The sequence below is a fragment of the Salvelinus namaycush genome, chromosome 36, assembly GCF_016432855.1.
Source record: "Salvelinus namaycush isolate Seneca chromosome 36, SaNama_1.0, whole genome shotgun sequence".
Taxonomy (NCBI): Eukaryota; Metazoa; Chordata; class Actinopteri; order Salmoniformes; family Salmonidae; genus Salvelinus; species Salvelinus namaycush.
The window spans coordinates 23,370,129-23,389,806 of NC_052342.1; the positions used below are offsets into that span (position 1 = coordinate 23,370,129).

Sequence of the window (19,678 nt, forward strand, 5' to 3'; positions counted from 1 at the left end):
AGAGGAACTCTGGAGCTCTGTCAGAGTGACCATCGGGTTCTTGTTCACCTCCCTGACCAAGGCCCTTCTCTCCCGATTGCTCAGTTTGGCCAGGCGACCAGCTCTAGGAAGTGTCTTGGTGGTTCCAAACTTCTTCCATTTAAGAATGAGGGAGGCAACTGTGTTCTTGGGGATCTTCAATGCTGCAGACATTTTTTGGTACCCTTCCCAAAATCTGTGCCTCGACACAATACTGTTTCGGAGCTCTATGGACAATTCCTTCGACCTCATGGCTTGGTTTTTGTACTGACATGCACTGTCAACTGTGGGAACTTATATAGACAGGTGTGTGCCTTTCCAAATCATGTCCAATCAATTGAATTTAACACAGGTGGACTCCAATAAAGTTGTAGAAACATCTCAAAGATGATCAATGGAAACAGGATGCACCAGAGCTCAATTTCGAGTCTGGGAGGAGGAGATGGGGGCTAGGGAGGAGATGGGGGCTAGGGAAGAGATGGGGCTAGGGAAGGGATGGGGGCTAGAGAAGAGATGGGCTAGAGAAGGGATGGGGCTAGGAAAGGGATGGGGCTAGGTAAGAGATCGGGCTAGGGGCTTGGGAAGGGATGGGCTAGGGAAGGGGTGGGGTGGGGCTAGGGACGGGGTGGGGGCTAGGGAAGGGATGGGGCTAGGGAAGGGATGGGGATAAGGAAGGGATGGGGCTAGGGAAGGGGTGGGGATAGGGAAAGGATGGGGCTAGGTATAGGTAAGGGATGAGGCTAGGGAAGGGATGGGGCTAGGGAAGGGATGGGGCTAGGGAAGGGATGGGGCTAGGGAAGGGATGGGGATAAGGAAGGGATGGGTCTAGGGAAGGGGATGGGGCTAGGGAAGGGGATGGGGCTAGGGAAGGGGATGGGGCTGGGGAAGGGATGGGGCTAGGGAAGGGATGGGGCTAGGGAAAGGATGGGGCTAGGTATAGGTAAGGGATGAGGCTAGGGAAGGGATGAGGCTAGGGAAGGGATGGGGCTAGGGAAAGGATGGGGCTAGGTATAGGTAAGGGATGAGGCTAGGGAAAGGATGGGGCTAGGTATAGGTAAGGGATGAGGCTAGGGAAGGGATGGGGCAGGTTAGAGACTCTGGGGACTAGGGTTTAGAGGACAGGTTAGGAACTCTACTTAGGGTTTAGGGGACATGCTAGGAACTCTGGTTAGGGGTTATGGTTTGGGGACAGGTTAGAAAATATACTTAGGGTCGAGGATTTAGGGGGACAGGTTAGAGACTCTGGCTAGGGGCTAGGAGATAGGGGCTAGGAGATAGGGGCTAGGAGATAGGGGCTAGGGAAGGGATGGGCAAGTAAGTTGGTAACAAGACATTGTTCTCACCTGTAAAATAATGTATTATTTTATCTACACAGTATGAACATAAAGTGAGTTACTCCCTCTTGAAGTAGAATGCTTTAGTTGTTAAATTGCATCCCGGTGACTGACCCACTTAGACATTTTTTCCCCAGGGCAGTGACAGTACAAGATAAGGATAAGATCGGTATCAGATAGAGGGAGCTGCAAGTCAGTTAGAAAATGAAAGTATGAAATAATCAGATCTCCGCAAAGGAATGTTTTTTCAGTTAGAAACTGGGTGTGAAACTCATATCTCTGCAAGGAATGTTGTTGGACAACTACAGCTCTCTGGTGGCTGAATGATCTACTGAGGGTGCTACTGAAGCTTGTATGTGTCTAGACTGTAGAGCCCTGACTTCTTCCTGAACATGTAACATGACCATAATCTTTCCTAACCAGAACTAGGGCCATCAACTGGGGGCCAGATGTTATTCATTGTTTGGAAAAACCCTTCCCTTCCCATATAATATGTTCATTGTTACAAAGATATCTTACACAGCTACTAGATTGGGTCCAGAGTTATGCCCTACTGTAAATGCAATGGTTGTCTTTACTTTAGCTCAGTGTTTCTTCAAGCCTGGTCCTGGGAAGACAAAGGAGTACAATGATATAGTTTTTGACCCATCAGCAAACCTTTGATTAGTGGAATCAGGTGTGGAGGGACAGCATTTTAGACATATATTTGTTCATGGCAGTGACAGTATGAGATAAGGATAAGATTTATTGGACAATAAATATTACATGGTATTATAAGGACAAAGCTACAGAGAGCTGCAAGTCATGTAGAAACTGAAAGTGAGAGACTCAGATCTCTCTGTGAGGAATGTTTGTTGACCACTACAGCTCTCTGGTGGCTGAATGATGTACTGAGGGGGATACTGAAGCAATAAGGCCCGAGGGGGTGTGCTATATGGCCAATATACGACTGCTAGGGGCTGTTGTTAGGCACAATGCAAAGTGGGGTGCCAGGACACAGTCCTTAGCCATGGTATATTGGCCATATATCACAAACCCCCGAGCTGTCGTATTGCTATTATAAACTTGTAACCAATGGAATTAGAGCAGTAAAAATACATGTTTTGTCATACCCGTGGTATACGATATGATATACCACGGCGGTCAGCCAATTGGCATTCAGGGCTCGAACCACCCAGTTTATAACGAAGCTTTTATGTGTCTGTAGGTCTACTACTGTAGGTATATTACTGTAAGTCTACTACTGTAGGTCCACTACTGTAAGTCTACTACTGTAAGTCTACTACTGTAGGCCTGCTTCTGTAAGTCTACTATTGTAGGTCTACTACTGTAGGTCTGCTACTGTAAGTATACTATTGTAGGTCTGCTACTGTAAGTCTACTACTGTAAGTCTTCTACTGTAGGTCTGATACTGTAAGTCTACTACTGTAAGTCTACTACTGTAGGTCTACTACTGTAGGTCTACTACTGTAGGTATATCACTGTAGGTATATTTCTGTAGGTCTGCTACTGTAGGTATATTACTGTAGGTCTGCTACTGTAAGTCTACTATTGTAGGTCTGCTACTGTAAGTCTACTACTGTAGGTCTGCTACTGTAAGTCTACTACTGTAGGTATATTACTGTAGGTATATTTCTGTAGGTCTACTACTGTAGGTATATTACTGTAGGTCTGCTACTGTAGGTATTCTTGGGTATACCTCCAGAGTGGCGCAGTGGTCTAAGGCACTGCATTGCAGTGCTAGATGCATCACTACAGAACCTGGTTCGTTCCCAAGCTGTGTCACAACCAGATGTGATTCGGAGTACCATAGGGTGGCGACAATTGGCCCAGCGTCATCTGGGTTAGGGGAGGGAATGGCCGTGGGTGTAGGTAGTCATTGTAAATAAGAATTTGTTCTTAACTGACTTGCCTAGTTAAAGAAATTATACTACAAGCTTAGCACAGCTGTATTTGGGGAGTTTCTCCCGTTCTTCTCTGCAGATCCTCTCAAGCTCTGTCAGGTTGGATGGGGAGTGTTTCTGCACAGTTATTTTCAGGTCTCTCCAGAGACGTTCGATCGGGTTCAAGTCCGGGCTCTGGCTGGGCCACTCAAGGACATTCAGAGACTTGTCCCGAAGCCACTCCTGTGTTGTCTTGGCTGTGTGCTTAGGGTTCTGGAGCAGGTTTTCATCAAGGATCTCTCTGTACTTTGCTCCGGTTCATCTTTCCCTTGATCCTGACTAGTCTCCCAGTCCCTGCCGCTGAAAAACATCCCCACAGCATGATGTTCCCACCACCATGTATCATTGTAGGGATGGCGCCAGGTTTCCTTCAGACGTGACGCTTGGCATTCAGGCCAAAGGGTTGAATCTTGGTTTCATCAGACCAGAGAATCTTGTTTCTCATGGTCTGAAAGTCCTTTCGGTTCCTTTTGGCAAACTCCAAGTGGGCTGTCATGTGTCTTTTACTGTGGATTACCTTCCGTCCAGCCACTCTACCTTAAAGGCCTCATTGGTGGAGTGCTGCAGAGATGCTTGTCATTCTGGAAGGGTCTCCCATCTCCATAGAGGAACTCTGGAGCTCTGTCAGAGTGACCATCGGGTTCTTGTTCACCTCCCTGACCAAGGCCCTTCTCTCCCGATTGCCCAGTTTGGCCGGGCGACCAGCTCTAGGAAGTGTCTTGGTGGTTCCAAACTTCTTCCATTTAAGAATGAGGGAGGCAACTGTGTTCTTGGGGATCTTCAATGCTGCAGACATTTTTTGGTACCCTTCCCAAAATCTGTGCCTCGACACAATACTGTTTCGGAGCTCTATGGACAATTCCTTCGACCTCATGGCTTGGTTTTTGTACTGACATGCACTGTCAACTGTGGGAACTTATATAGACAGGTGTGTGCCTTTCCAAATCATGTCCAATCAATTGAATTTAACACAGGTGGACTCCAATAAAGTTGTAGAAACATCTCAAAGATGATCAATGGAAACAGGATGCACCAGAGCTCAATTTTGAGTCTCATAGAAAATGGCATGAATACTTATGTAAATAAGTTATTTCGATGTATTTATTTTAATTTGCAAACATTTCCAAAAAGCTGTTTTTGCTTCGTCATTATGGGGTATTGTGTGTAGATTGATTTAAAAAAAAAATGTAATCCATTTTAAATACGGCTGTAATGTAACAAAATTAGGAAAAGGTCAAGGGGTCTGAATACTTTCCGAATGCACTGTACACAGTATGTTCAGCCAGTTCACATATCTTCAGCTTGTTCTTACCAGGGGGAAGTCGTCGGGGTCGATCCAGACAATGCTGAGGTCGGGGTTGTCAGTGTTTTCACGGGCCACCTCTTTCAGGATCTCCAGGAACTCAAAACCGTCTTGGAAAGGTCAAAGGTTAGATACTGTAGTCTTTTAGCCCCTTCTACGCCCCCACATTGGAAGACAATTGTATTTTTATTATCTAACTTTAAAAAAAAAATTAGGACCAGATTTGTGAAAGAGCAGAGAATATATATATATATATATATATATATATATATATATATAGTGCATATATATAGTAAAACGTATATATAGCATATATATATAGTAAAATGTTGCTTTGGACTAGTGCACTGTACATACCAGGGTCATCCTCCTCAGCGAAGGCAACAATGTGCTCTCCATCAATGTCATCTTCCTAAAGGAAGAAAGAAAGAAAGAACGCGACTCACGCCTACTGTACATCTCCATGAGAAATAGGCCCACTGGACAGTTCCGGTTTCTAGACGTTTCAATAGTGAGTGAATAAATCTTACCCAGGTCTCGTACATGCTGTGGGGCTCCAGCTTCCTCAGAGTGGGCCTGCAATGAGAATGATATCAATCAATCACATTAAGATTATCAAGCCCTTTTTACATCGGCAGTCATAGAGTACATTCACAGTAACACGGCCTAGACCCAAAAGAGCAAACAAGGAAAGGCTGAAGCAAGAGCACAGTGGCTTGGAATAAAAATTAATGTAGTTTGAACCACACTTTGTCTACATAACATAGTATAGGCCTTCTGGTTTTGCATTGTAGGTCAGCTGATCTGCAGGCCCTAACTCACCTGTCGTGCTCCTCAATGTAGTCTACAAGCTCAGCCTCAGTGTACGGCTTTCCTGGGATGGTCATTGGTTCCTCCATGAAGGGCTCATAGAAGTCAACCTCGTTCAGTTTCATATTCAGCTTCTTGGCAATCTGGATATGGACAAAGAACATCAATCTGGCTATCAGAAAGCTGTTGTTTCAACATAAAAAGATGAGTTAACATTTTGAATGAAAGTATTTGCAATGTAACTAATATTACGTTTTGTGGACTGAACTTGATTTCCTGAGTTGACTTAACACTTCAAGGTAGCGCAGTATCTTATCTTTTCAAGTTAAGACTACTAAAAATGGTACAGCATACAGACAGTTGGTCTGCATTGGGGACAATGGAAATATTCCAGAATGGAGTTTAGAATACAGCCAACTCTAATTTTACCCTCTGTGGTTCCGTACCTTAGGGTCAAAGGTGGCGAAGAACTTGATGAATGGATGGAACTCCTCGGCAGCGTCGTCATACTCAATGAAGTCTGTAAAAGAGAAAAATAACATTAACCTAACGTGATATTCTCATTGACATACCTGACTGAGGAAATTGTCAGAATTCAGGCATAGAATACCTGCATGTGGTTCACAGAAATAGGCGTTGTGACTAGCAACCCACTAGCCTGATCCCAGATCTGTTTGTGCCAATTCAGGGACAATAACCATAGGAGTTGACATGACAGCACAAAGACATCTGGGACTAGGCTAGCAATTTCAGTCATGATTTCTCTGGTCTTTCCCACAGAGTGTGTTGGCTGTACTTACGGGGGGATTTTTCACTCTTGAAGTAGCCGACCAGCTTGATGTCCTCGTCAATGTTGTGGAAGCCCTTCAGCTCACGCTCATTATCAATTATCTCCACGGGGTCCTCAATCACCTGCAGAAAGATTGCGTGAGGGAGAAGAGATGTGGAGAGAAGACTTTAGAAGTTAGAGGAAGATTTTACTGGCCTTATTTTTTCTATCCATTTCAGAACAATATTTAGGAAACACAATGTAATCACCGATTAATACACTACACTATCAAGAGTGTTTACATAGTAATAAAAGCAAACTTAAGTTAAGTTACAACCAAAATGACTGTAACCAAAATGAGGTGGCACGACACCTAAATGACTGTATAATGTTATAACAGTTACTCACGTCGTAGAGGAACTCCACCAGGGTGTCAGCGGCCAGCTCACCGTCATACTCAATGATCTCATTATCAATAAAGATGTAGATGCTCTCCACCTCATCCAGACCTGAGGAGGGACGATGATAGGTTAGAGACACTGTTTAGGGGCTAGGGAAGCGATGGGGGTTAGGGAAGAGATGGGATGGGGCTAGGGAGGAGATGGAAGCTAGGGAGGAGATGGGGGCTAGGGAAGAGATGGGGCTAGGGAAGGGATGGGGGCTAGAGAAGAGATGGGGCTAGGAAAAGGATGGGGCTAGGTAAGAGATCGGGCTAGGGGCTTGGGAAGGGATGGGGCTAGGGAAGGGGTGGGGCTAGGGACGGGGTGGGGGCTAGGGAAGGGATCAGGCTAGGGGCTTGGGAAGGGATGGGGCTAGGGAAGGGGTGGGGCTAGGGACGGGGTGGGGGCTAGGGAAGGGAAGGGATGGGGCTAGGGAAAGGATGGGGCTAGGTATAGGTAAGGGATGAGGCTAGGTAAGGGATGAGGCTAGGGAAGGGATGGGGCAGGTTAGAGACTCTGGGGACTAGGGTTTAGAGGACAGGTTAGGAACTCTACTTAGGGTCTAGGGTTTAGGGGACATGCTAGGAACTCTGGTTAGGGGTTATGGTTTGGGGACAGGTTAGAAAATATACTTAGGGTCGAGGATTTAGGGGGACAGGTTAGAGACTCTGGCTAGGGGCTAGGAGATAGGGGCTAGGAGATAGGGGCTAGGAGATAGGGGCTAGGAGATAGGGGCTAGGGAAGGGATGGGCAAGTAAGTTGGTAACAAGACATTGTTCTCACCTGTAAAATAATGTATTATTTTATCTACACAGTATGAACATAAAGTTAGTTACTCCCTCTTGAAGTAGAATGCTTTAGTTGTTAAATTGCATCCCGGTGACTGACCCACTTAGACATTTTTTCCCCAGGGCAGTGACAGTACAAGATAAGGATAAGATCGGTATCAGATAGAGGGAGCTGCAAGTCAGTTAGAAAATGAAAGTATGAAATAATCAGATCTCCGCAAAGGAATGTTTTTTCAGTTAGAAACTGGGTGTGAAACTCATATCTCTGCAAGGAATGTTGTTGGACAACTACAGCTCTCTGGTGGCTGAATGATCTACTGAGGGTGCTACTGAAGCTTGTATGTGTCTAGACTGTAGAGCCCTGACTTCTTCCTGAACATGTAACATGACCATAATCTTTCCTAACCAGAACTAGGGCCATCAACTGGGGGACAGATTTTATTCCTTGTTTGGAAAAATCCTTCCCTTCCCATATAATATGTTCATTGTTACAAAGATATCTTACACAGCTACTAGATTGGGTCCAGAGTTATGCCCTACTGTAAATGCAATGGTTGTCTTTACTTTAGCTCAGTGTTTCTTCAAGCCTAGTCCTGGGAAGACAAAGGAGTACAATGATATAGTTTTTGACCCATCAGCAAACCTTTGATTAGTGGAATCAGGTGTGGAGGGACAGCATTTTAGACATATATTTGTTCATGGCAGTGACAGTATGAGATAAGGATAAGATTTATTGGACAATAAATATTACATGGTATTATAAGGACAAAGATACAGAGAGCTGCAAGTCATTTAGAAACTGAAAGTGAGAGACTCAGATCTCTCTGTGAGGAATGTTTGTTGACCACTACAGCTCTCTGGTGGCTGAATGATGTACTGAGGGGGATACTGAAGCAATAAGGCCCGGGGGGGTGTGCTATTTGGCCAATATACGACTGCTAAGGGCTGTTGTTAGGCACAATGCAAAGTGGGGTGCCAGGACACAGTCCTTAGCCATGGTATATTGGCCATATATCACAAACCCCCGAGGTGTCGTATTGCTATTATAAACTTGTAACCAACGGAATTAGAGCAGTAAAAATAAATGTTTTGTCATACCCGTGGTATACGATATGATATACCACGGCGGTCAGCCAATTGGCATTCAGGGCTCGAACCACCCAGTTTATAACGAGGCTTTTATGTGTCTGTAGGTCTACTACTGTAGGTCTACTACTGTAGGTCTACTACTGTAGGTATATTACTGTAGCTATATTACTGTAGCTATATTACTGTAGGTCTACTACTGTAGGTCTACTACTGTAGGTATATTACTGTAGGTCTACTACTGTCGGTATATTACTGTAGATCTACTACTGTAGGTCTACTACTGTAGCTATATTACTGTAGGTCTACTACTGTAGGTATATTACTGTAGATCTACTACTGTAGGTCTACTACTGTAAGTCTACTACTGTAGGTCTACTACTGTAGGTCTACTACTGTAGGTCTACTACTGTAGGTATATTACTGTAGGTCTACTACTGTCGGTATATTACTGTAGATCTACTACTGTAGGTCTACTACTGTAGGTATATTACTGTAGGTATATTACTGTAGCTATATTACTGTAGGTCTACTACTGTAGGTCTACTACTGTAGGTCTACTACTGTAGGTATATTACTGTAGGTCTACTACTGTCGGTATATTACTGTAGATCTACTACTGTAGGTCTACTACTGTAGGTCTGCTTCTGTAAGTCTACTACTGTAGGTCTACTACTGTAGGTCTACTACTGTAAGTCTACTATTGTAGGTCTGCTACTGTAAGTCTACTACTGTAAGTCTACTACTGTAGGTCTACTACTGTAGGTATATCACTGTAGGTATATTTCTGTAGGTCTACTACTGTAGGTATATTACTGTAGGTCTGCTACTGTAGGTATATTACTGTAGGTCTACTACTGTAGGTCTGCTACTGTAAGTCTACTATTGTAGGTCTGCTACTGTAAGTCTACTACTGTAGGTCTATTACTGTAGGTCTACTACTGTAGGTCTACTACTGTAGGTCTACTACTGTAGGTATATTACTGTAGCTATATTACTGTAGCTATATTACTGTAGGTCTACTACTGTAGGTCTACTACTGTAGGTCTACTACTGTAGGTATATTACTGTAGGTCTACTACTGTAGCTATATTACTGTAGGTCTACTACTGTAGGTATATTACTGTAGATCTACTACTGTAGGTCTACTACTGTAGGTATATTACTGTAGGTCTGATACTGTAGGTATATTACTGTAGGTCTACTACTGTAGGTCTACTACTGTAGGTATATTACTGTAGATCTACTACTGTAGGTCTACTACTGTAGGTATATTACTGTAGGTCTGATACTGTAGGTATATTACTGTAGGTCTACTACTGTAGGCATATTACTGTAGATCTACTACTGTAGGTCTACTATTGTATTTTGTTAATCCTTGAACATACAGAGGATCAACAACATTACTTTCACTCCCCATTACTGGCTTGTATGAGTGAAAAAGAAGGAAGCCTGTGTTAAAATATCCACTCCAGATCATCCATTGTGTTTGCAAAAAGGCTGTTATGTAATACTGCAAGACAAAACAAATAAATAAATCAACTTTGACCTAAATGAAAAACTACAGGTTTGGGTCAAATCCAATACAACACTACACAGAGTGAAACCCTCTGTATTTTGAATGGTGGCAGCATCATATTATGGGTATGCTTGTCACTGGCAGGAGCTGGGGAGTTTGTCAGGATCAAAATAAAAATGAGCAAACCCCAGGTAAACGGTTGGAGGAAAACCTTCCTAAAATCTAACCCTGGGATGGAGTTTTATTTTTCAACGGGACAATTATACAACATTTTAATGTTAATGCCAAAGCTCCTGTGTTGAGTAATATGTGTTGAGTGTTTCTGAATGGTCGAGTCATTCAGGAACTCAGAGACAAGGTTTGAATATTCCTGTCCATCAATGATTCCCAACCAAATTGTCTGAGCATGTTGCTTTAAGAGTTGTGCAAAGTTTGTAGAATCTTATTCAAAATGATTCACAGCTGTAATTGCCTGCCAAAGGTCCTTCCAACAAGTATTCACTTTGGGATGTGAAGACATACGCAATCAAAATATCTTCAATTTTTATTAATTAAGAACATTTTCTATAATTTTTCTTTCACTTCAAAATGTGGAGTAGGTTGTATAGAACTGCAGGAAAAAAAATCGAATTGAATCCCTTTTTACATTTATAATTAAGACAACAAAATGTGAAGACTGTGCAAGGGGTGTCAAGACTTTCACTAGGCACTGCCTGTGAATCAGATGAGTTAGTTCAGGGCTACAACAAAATTGTGAAATGTCTGGGGGTCCTGAGGAGAGGTTTGAAAACCACTGCTCTAATCTATTTCAACAGGAACGATACCACACCTCGGGCAGAAGAGGGCAGGAGTGATCAGGATTCTATGTGAAGTCAGACTGAACGACTGAGGTTTAATCGATGATGAAAAGGGGGTCAAGAGATGAGTGAGCTTTTACCCAGCTTCTTGGCGACAGAGAGGTCCTTCTTCTCATCCACAAGACCGAATCCAATGTCTTCATCATCGATATCATCAAGAACCTGGGCTGCAAGCTGCAGAGAAGAGAGAGAAGAGAGAAAGAAAGAAAGACAAAGGAAGAGTGTTAGAAATGGAGCTGTATCAGAGCACATGGACCCTAGCATCCTAACGTCTGTTTTACGCTCCATTTTTGGATCTCTAGATCTTGCTTATTTGAACAACCTTGAATGGATCTGACAGGTATCAGCAATATCGCTATAGCTCAACCGTGTCCTCTGATAGGCTAGGTGACATTTTCAACATATTGCTCATACCTATCCAATAACTTCAGATCTACACAACTGCCTACAGGGACAGGGGGTTGACTTGGAACGGAATAGATATGTGTATGCTCCCCCCCCCCTCCCCCCTATGTTAATAGATGTGCCGTCCCTCAGGAATGAGGTGCTCAGCACTCCAGTCCTAGACACATATGACCACATTGCACTCCAATGGACTGCATGGAAAATGTATTTCCCACATACTCTGTAAGCACTCCCACCCCCAACCACGGCATTTCCTCCCTCTTTCAAGGCCTTAAAAGCAAAAGCCTTAGAGCGCTGCCTTGCACTTTCTAAATCTGTGTGAAACTGGACCTATTGATGGATAGTTAGCCCAGCAAATGAGAGGGCAGAGAGAGAAGAGGGGGGGGGGGGCATGGTCCTAGTGTTTCAACAGGAAGAGACGTGGTCACGACAGGTGCGGTGGACCGGTGGAAAAGGAGAAGGGCTCACGCTTTGTGAGAGTAAACTTACATACACACGCTCACCAACACCTACTTGCAAAGACATACAAACACACACACACAGACGCACAAACACACATACTTTGTTCTCATTTTAACCACCAGAGGCCACCAATCTATGGCAATACATGGAACAAAATATAAGTAGAGAAAACATTGTACTCCAAATGATATTTAAGAATCACATAATTACAAATGTTTTATTTACAAATGTATGCAGAATGGGTATCATTCAAAAGCAGGCAATATCCATCAAGGAATATCCAGTGATATGTCCAGCCCACACAGTCAAGCTAGGCAACATCCACCCTAGCCAGGTCACGGTTCGGTCCAAGACTCCACCTCAGCCATAACAACAGCCCTGAGATCCATTTTGGTTTGGACTATGCTACCCGGTATCCTTGGGACGTCCTTATCCTAAACCCTGACCACAACTCTTACCTAACCCTAAACTTAAGCCTTACCTTACCAATTTTAAATGTCAATTTCAAATGGGGTTGGGAAGTCCCCAGGATCCCAGATAGCACGGACCATTCCCGGATAGCACCAAACCAAGATGGCCACCAAAACAAGGCCAACATTATGTGGCTCAATCTGGTTACAGTAAAGTCAGTGTGACAAGTACTGCTCTCGTGCCAAGCAATTCCTTTGGGCCAGCATCTATGTTTTGCATGAAATTGTTGAAAGGATGAATGAATGAATGAATGAATGAATGAAATGATAAAGGGGTTCGACCAACTGTAGACTGTTTCAGTTTGTTTTGTTATTTCGGTGACCTTTATTTGCAACATTACTTCCACTGCTGTGGTACAGAGGAGCAGTAATAGTCTGCTTCCCAAATAGCATCCTATTCCCTGTACAGTGCACTGCTTTTGAACAGAGCCCATAGGGAATATGGTGCCATTTGGGACGCTGCGATAGAGCAAGCTGCTGAGGGTTTTGCTGTAGGGCAGCAGCTTCGTTGAGGGCTGGTTCGAAGGCCTGGACATACCTGGAACGTCAGGGCAGCTGGACTGGTGAGTAACTGTAGAGAGAAGTTATGCTTTAGCACAGGACATTCACGTGTAGTCCAGGATTCAATCAAAGGCGCATTGACGACAAGAGCACTGCTCTAGACTTGTTAAGGTCATTTACGCTTGAGCCAACATCCGCCGAGTTACCGGGAATGCGATCTCCATGAAAGTCTGAGAAATTGTCTTTGAAAGGTGCGTTGTTGACAATGCGTCTTTGATTGTATTTCGGCCATAACTACTACAAGACTGAGTAAACAAAGGACAGTAAACAAGGGACGGTAAACCAAGGACAGTGAACAAAGCATAACATGTGTCCCAATATCCATATTCATGTAGAGTGCGTTGTCACTATATTACTTTTTACTTTATAGTAAATGTATACTAATCACTAATATCCCACCGGGCACAGTCTTCACTTTAACATCTATTCCATGTTGGTTCAACGTAATTTCGTTGAAATGACATGGCAACAACGTTGATTCAACCAGTGTGTGCCCAGTGGGATTACTTGCCGATGTCATTACATCATCATAAAACATATTATGTTAGTATCATGAATATGGATATTAAGACATATGGACAGAGTCATGACATCACAGGACAGTGAATAGAATGTAGAATACTTCCACTATACAGGACAGTGAATAGAATGTAGAATACTTCCACTATACAGGACAGTGAATAGAATGTAGAATACTTCCACTATACAGGACAGTGAATAGAATGTAGAATACTTCCACTATACAGGACAGTGAATAGAATGTAGAATACTTCCACTATACAGGACAGTGAATAGAATGTAGAATACTTCCAGTATACAGGACAGTGAATAGAATGTAGAATACTTCCACTATACAGGACAGTGAATAGAATGTAGAATACTTCCACTATACAGGACAGTGAATAGAATGTAGAATACTCCCACTATACAGGACAGTGAATAGAATGTAGAATACTTCCACTATACAGGACAGTGAATAGAATGTAGAATACTTCCACTATACAGGACAGTGAATAGAATGTAGAATACTTCCACTATACAGGACAGTGAATAGAATGTAGAATACTTCCACTATACAGGACAGTGAATAGAATGTAGAATACTTCCACTATACAGGACAGTGAATAGAATGTAGAATACTTCCACTATACAGGACAGTCCATAGAACACAGAGATGGTGACGGGTCAAGAGGCAGAGTACAGAACAATCTAACTTAAATGGAGGTCAGAGTTCAGACTTTAGAATAAGCACAAATGCTCTTTGAACCACAAAGGCTGTAGCTCAGGGCCCTTATTCATAAAGTAGGAGTACGGATTTAGAATCAGTTTGGCCTTTTAGATAATAATAAATAAGACAGGAGGGACCTGGTCTAAAAGCAGCACTCCTACTCTGAGACGCTATTTGAATAAACATTTTACTATGCAACATACAAATGATCCATTATAACAAACAGTTCTACTGTATAGTAAACTACTAGCCAGCCCAGTTGTCCTCCCACAGCTTGACCATTTGATCTCCTAACTTTCTATCTAGTCATTTCTGATCATTTCCACCTATACCTCTGATTGACCACTGATAATAAAAATGTTTAACATGTTAAGTTAAATGCGGTAAGTCCTTTACCACATTTGCCAAGACATTACAGAGTGGGGGCAAAACTGGTCGCAATGACGTCTTCCAGCCAATATCTGTCGGTCGGTGTTATGCTTTTGAGAATGGAACCATCAGTACCCCCCCCCCGAACAGAAAAAAAAACCCAGCCCCCTCCCACTTCTTCTTCTCCTCTGTCACAGGGTGTAAATAGTCTGAGCAGAGGTATTTCTAAGAGAGACTGAACTGAACTGGACAGGCGTTAGGGTGGGGAGCTGGGCAAGACAGTCCTAGAGCTATATAAGGCCTTCTGGGCAGCCCATCTGAGAAGCTATGACTGGGGCAGAGACACCGGTGAAGACGTGAATGGCGGAGGGAGCGAAAGAGGGAGGAGAAGGGAGGGAAGGAGGGAAGAGAAGGGAAGGAAAGAGGGAGGAGAAGGTGGGAGGGAGGCAAGGAGGGAGCCTGAAGCAGATGAGAAGCTTTGATTCTTAATTTAGGAGCGGGGAAGGAGGGGAAAGAAGGAAGGGGGAGGAGAATGGATGGAGGAGAATAACTAATACACTGGCTAACACTGTTAGACTATCAATCATCTCCTCACAGAGAAATCACTGTCACTTCTGTTTCTCTCTGACTTGCAGTTTCTATCTGATTCATTGTGACTCTCTCTCTCTTTCTCTCCCTCTCTCTCTCTCGCTCCCTCTCTCCCTCCGTCAGTCTCTCTCACTCTCTCTCTTTCTCTCTCTTTCTATTTTGCTCTGTCTGTCTGTCTGTCTGTCTGTCTGTCTGTCTGTCTGTCTGTCTGTCTGTCTGTCTGTCTGTCTGTCTGTCTGTCTGTCTGTCTGTCTGTCTGTCTGTCTGTCTGTCTGTCTGTCTGTCTGTCTGTCTGTCTGTCTGTCTGTCTGTCTGTCTGTCTGTCTGTCTGTCTGTCTGTCGGTGGTCTGTCTCTCTCTCTCGCTCTCTCTGTCTATCTCTCTCTCTCTCAGCTAGCATGAGTCACTCTGACTGACTCAAATTAATAAATAAAAAAATATGGACTAAAGGGAAAGAAAAGGTTGGATCTGACGATGATAATAATAGCAACAGTAACAATGACAGTAATAATAATAATAGCAATAATAATAACAGTAATAGTAATAATAACAACAATAATAACAGTAATAATAACATTAATAATAATAACAGCAATAATAATAACAGTAATAATAACAGTAATAATAATAATGTCAGTAATAATAATACTAGTAATAATGATAAGAGTAACAATTATAATAACAGTAATAATAATAACAGCAATAATGATAATAACTGTAGGGGGTGCGTACTGGCGGCAGAGAAGTCAGGCGCAGGAGAGCAAAAACTGATTTACAATGGCGCAGTTTAATAAACAAAACCACCGTAAACAGAACAAATAAATCAATGGGTAGACAAAACCCATAAATCACCAGCATAACGTGCACAAGCACTACAATAAACAATTCTGGACAAGGACATGGGGGGGAACAGAGGGTTAAATACACAACATGTAATGATGGAATTGAAACCAGGTGTGTGGGAAGACAAGACAAAACAAATGGAAAATGAAAGGTGGATCGGCGATGGCTAGAAGACCGGTGACGTCGGCCACCAAATGCCGCCCGAACAAGGAGAGGGACCGACTTCGGCGGAAGTCGTGACATTAACAGTAATAATAATAAGAGTAATAATAATACTAACAGTAATAATAATAATAATAACAGTAATAATAATACTAGTAATGATAATAAAAGTAATAATAATAATAACAGTAATAATAATACTAGTAATGATAATAAAAGTCATAATAATAATAATACTAGTAATGATAATAACAGTAATAATACCAGTAATAATAATAACAGTAATAATAATAATAACAGTTATAATGATAACAGTAATACTGATAATAACCGTAATGATGATATTACCAGTAATAATAATACTAGTAATAATAATAACAGTAATAATAATAATAACAGTTATAATGATAATAATAATAAAGACATTAATAATAATAACATTAATAATAATAACAGTAATAATAATAACAACAGTAATAATGATAATAACAGTAATAATAAAGACATTAATAATAATAACATTAATAATAATAACAATAATAATGATAACAGTAATACTGATAATAACCGTAATGATGATATTACCAGTAATAATAATACTAGCAATGATAATAACAGTAATAATAATAACAGTAATAATAATAATGCCAGTAATAATAATACTAGTAATAATGATAATGCCAGTAATAATAATACTAGTAATAATGATAAGAGTAATAATTATAATAACAGTAATAATAATAACAGCAATAATGATAATAACTGTAGGGGGTACATACCGGCGGCAGAGAAGTCAGGCGCAGGAGAGCAAAAACTGATTTACAAGACAAAACAAATGGAAAATGAAAGGTGGATCGGCGATGGCTAGAAGACCGGTGACGTCGGCCACCGAATGCCGCCCGAACAAGGAGAGGGACCGACTTCGGCGGAAGTCGTGACATTAACAGTAATAATAATAAGAGTAATAATAATACTAGTAATGATAATAACAGTAATAATAATAATAACAGTAATAATAATAATAACAGTAATAATAATAGTAATAATAATAACAGTAATAATAATAATAATAGTAATAATAATAATAATAGTAATAATAATAATAATAATAATAACAACAGTAATAATAATAATAACAGTAATAATAATAATAACAGTAATAATAATAAAGACATGAATAATAATAACAATAATATGAACAATAATAATGATAACAGTAATAATGATAATAACAGTAATAATGATATTACCAGTAATAATGATATTATCAGTAATAATAATACTAGTAATGATAATAACAGTAATAATAATAACAGTAATGATGATAATAACAGTAATAATGACATTAATAATAACAATAATAATGATAACAGTAATACTGATAATAACAGTAATAATGATATTATCAGTAATAATAATACCAGTAATGATAATAACAGTAATAATAATAACAGTAATAATGATAATAACAGTAATAATAATGACATGAATAATGATAACCTTAATAATAATAACAATAATAATGATAACAGTAATAATAATAACATGAATAATAATAACAATACATTTGTAGAGGGCACTTCCCACACTCAATGTGATAATGTTGATGAATGATGGGGTACAATTCCTCCTAAAATCTTGGATCAGATTAACCAACCCTGAATCCTACCAATGGGGTGGAGAAATGTCAGCCTCTGTTTCAATGCTTAGAGGCATCCTCATTCATATTCTATGGGTGAATGAAGGACAGTCCAAGTGCAAACAGGGAAAACAAAGAGGTAGTACATCCCTAGTTTCCTGTAAATTGTGCATTAACGTCATGTCCATAAATTAAAATAGCTCCATTGTTACAGTAAAGCGGTACTTCTAGCACACATATGTCAGAGTCAAGGCCCGCGGGCCACATCCGGCCCGCGAGAAGGTTTTTTACGGCCCCTGGGATGATCTTGATTTATTATTAGAACCGGCCCGCAGACCGCAGCAAGCCGGCAGCCCGCAGATCTTTTACACGCACCAATACTACATTTCCCACAATGCAACGGTGACGCACCGAGCAGTAGGCTGCTTCATTTCAATATTTATTGGCACAGCAGTCGTCACCATCACAGTAAAATTAACTTTCAGATACCCATCAAAAATGGCAAAACGGAAGGTGGACACTGAGAACCGGGGGTTTCAAACAAGGTGGGAGTCGGAGTATATGTTCACGGAGGTAGCTGGAAAACCTGTGTGTCTTCTGTGTGGAGAAAGTGTGGCGGTACTGAAAGAGTATAATCTGAGACGACATTATGAAACGAAACACGCGGACAAAAACAAGAATATGGACATGGAACAAAGGCTACAAAAGGCAGAGGAATCTCGACAGGCTCTGTTCAAAAAAGCCAAATCACAAGGCCAGGCTGCTGTCAAGGCCAGTTTTATTTTGGCAGAAGAGATCGCTAAATCAGCCCGGCCATTTACGGAGGGGGATTTCATCAAAAACTGCATGATTAAAGTTTGTGACGAAGTTTGCCCAGAAAAAAGGCAACTCTTTTTAAATGTGAGTCTGAGCAGAAACACCATTGCCGAGAGAGTAGACCAGTTGTCCATCAATCTAAAAGAGCAGCTTGTGAAAAAGGGAAAAGATTTCATTGCATATTCCTTGGCTGTGGATGAGAGCACCGACATTTCTGACATTGCCCAGTTGTCAATTTTCATCCGCGGAGTGGACTCCAGCCTAAGCGTGACAGAGGAGTTTTTGGCTTTACGTCCTATGCATGGCACAACTACGGGGCATGATTTGTATGAAGAGGTGTCAAGATGTGTAAATGAGATGGAGCTGCCTTGGGAAAAACTCGTGGGTTTGACAACCGACGGAGCACCTGCGATGTGTGGACACAGGAGCGGACTGGTGGCGAAGATACGGGAAAAGATGCAAGAGGAAAACGCGACAGGTGAGCTGACAGCTTATCATTGTATCATACACCAGGAAGCGTTGTGCGGTAAAGCCTTGAAAATGGAGCATGTAATGAGCATCATCACGCGCACAGTTAACTTTATCAGAGCCAAAGGTTTGAATCACCGCCAGTTCAAGGCATTTCTGACGGAGTTAGAAACGGAGCATGGTGATTTGCCTTATCACACAGAGGTGCGATGGCTAAGCCAGGGAAAGGTGCTTCAAAGATGTTTCGAGCTTCGTGAGGAGATTTGTCTGTTCTTGGACAGCAAAGGGAAAGACACAACACAACTCCGAGACGAAATGTTTCTGTGTGAAATGGCTTTTCTGTGTGACATTACGAGTCATCTGAATGCAATGAACTTGCAGCTGCAGGGTCGGGATCATGTCATCTCTGATATGTACAGTACAGTGAAGGCATTTAAAACCAAACTGACTCTGTGGGAGACGCAGATGCGGAAAGAAAATTTGAGCCACTTTCCCAGCTGCCAGACCATGAAAGAGAAGCTCTCTACCAGTGCGTTCCCGAGCGCACAGTTGGCTGATAAAATAGGTATGCTTGCCGCTGACTTTCGACGCCGATTTGCTGACTTTGAAGCACAAAAAAGCAGGTTGGAACTGCTCGCTAACCCATTTGCTGTTGACGTGGAAAGCTCACCACCAAACCTCCAAATGGAGTTGATTGACCTCCAATGCAATGATGCACTGAGGGCAAAATATGCGGCAGTGGGTGCTGCGGAGTTCGCCCGTTTCCTCCCCGACACAATGCCCCAGCTGCGCATCCAGGCT

At 41.9% G+C, this 19,678-nt stretch overlaps 1 protein-coding gene across 1 annotated transcript in view; it reads right to left on the reverse strand.

The window, feature by feature from the left end:
* LOC120030672 (calsequestrin-1-like) overlaps positions 1–19,678 on the reverse strand; it is a 36,869-nt gene that overhangs the window by 2,339 nt on the left and 14,852 nt on the right. Inside the window, exons 2-9 of the mRNA XM_038976113.1 lie at positions 10,948–11,041; positions 6,586–6,686; positions 6,209–6,320; positions 5,855–5,928; positions 5,421–5,551; positions 5,129–5,174; positions 4,956–5,010; positions 4,608–4,708 (exon numbers count right to left, since the gene is read on the reverse strand). Coding sequence (XP_038832041.1) covers positions 4,608–4,708; positions 4,956–5,010; positions 5,129–5,174; positions 5,421–5,551; positions 5,855–5,928; positions 6,209–6,320; positions 6,586–6,686; positions 10,948–11,041 — 714 coding nt within the window. The remainder of the gene's footprint in view (positions 1–4,607; positions 4,709–4,955; positions 5,011–5,128; positions 5,175–5,420; positions 5,552–5,854; positions 5,929–6,208; positions 6,321–6,585; positions 6,687–10,947; positions 11,042–19,678) is intronic.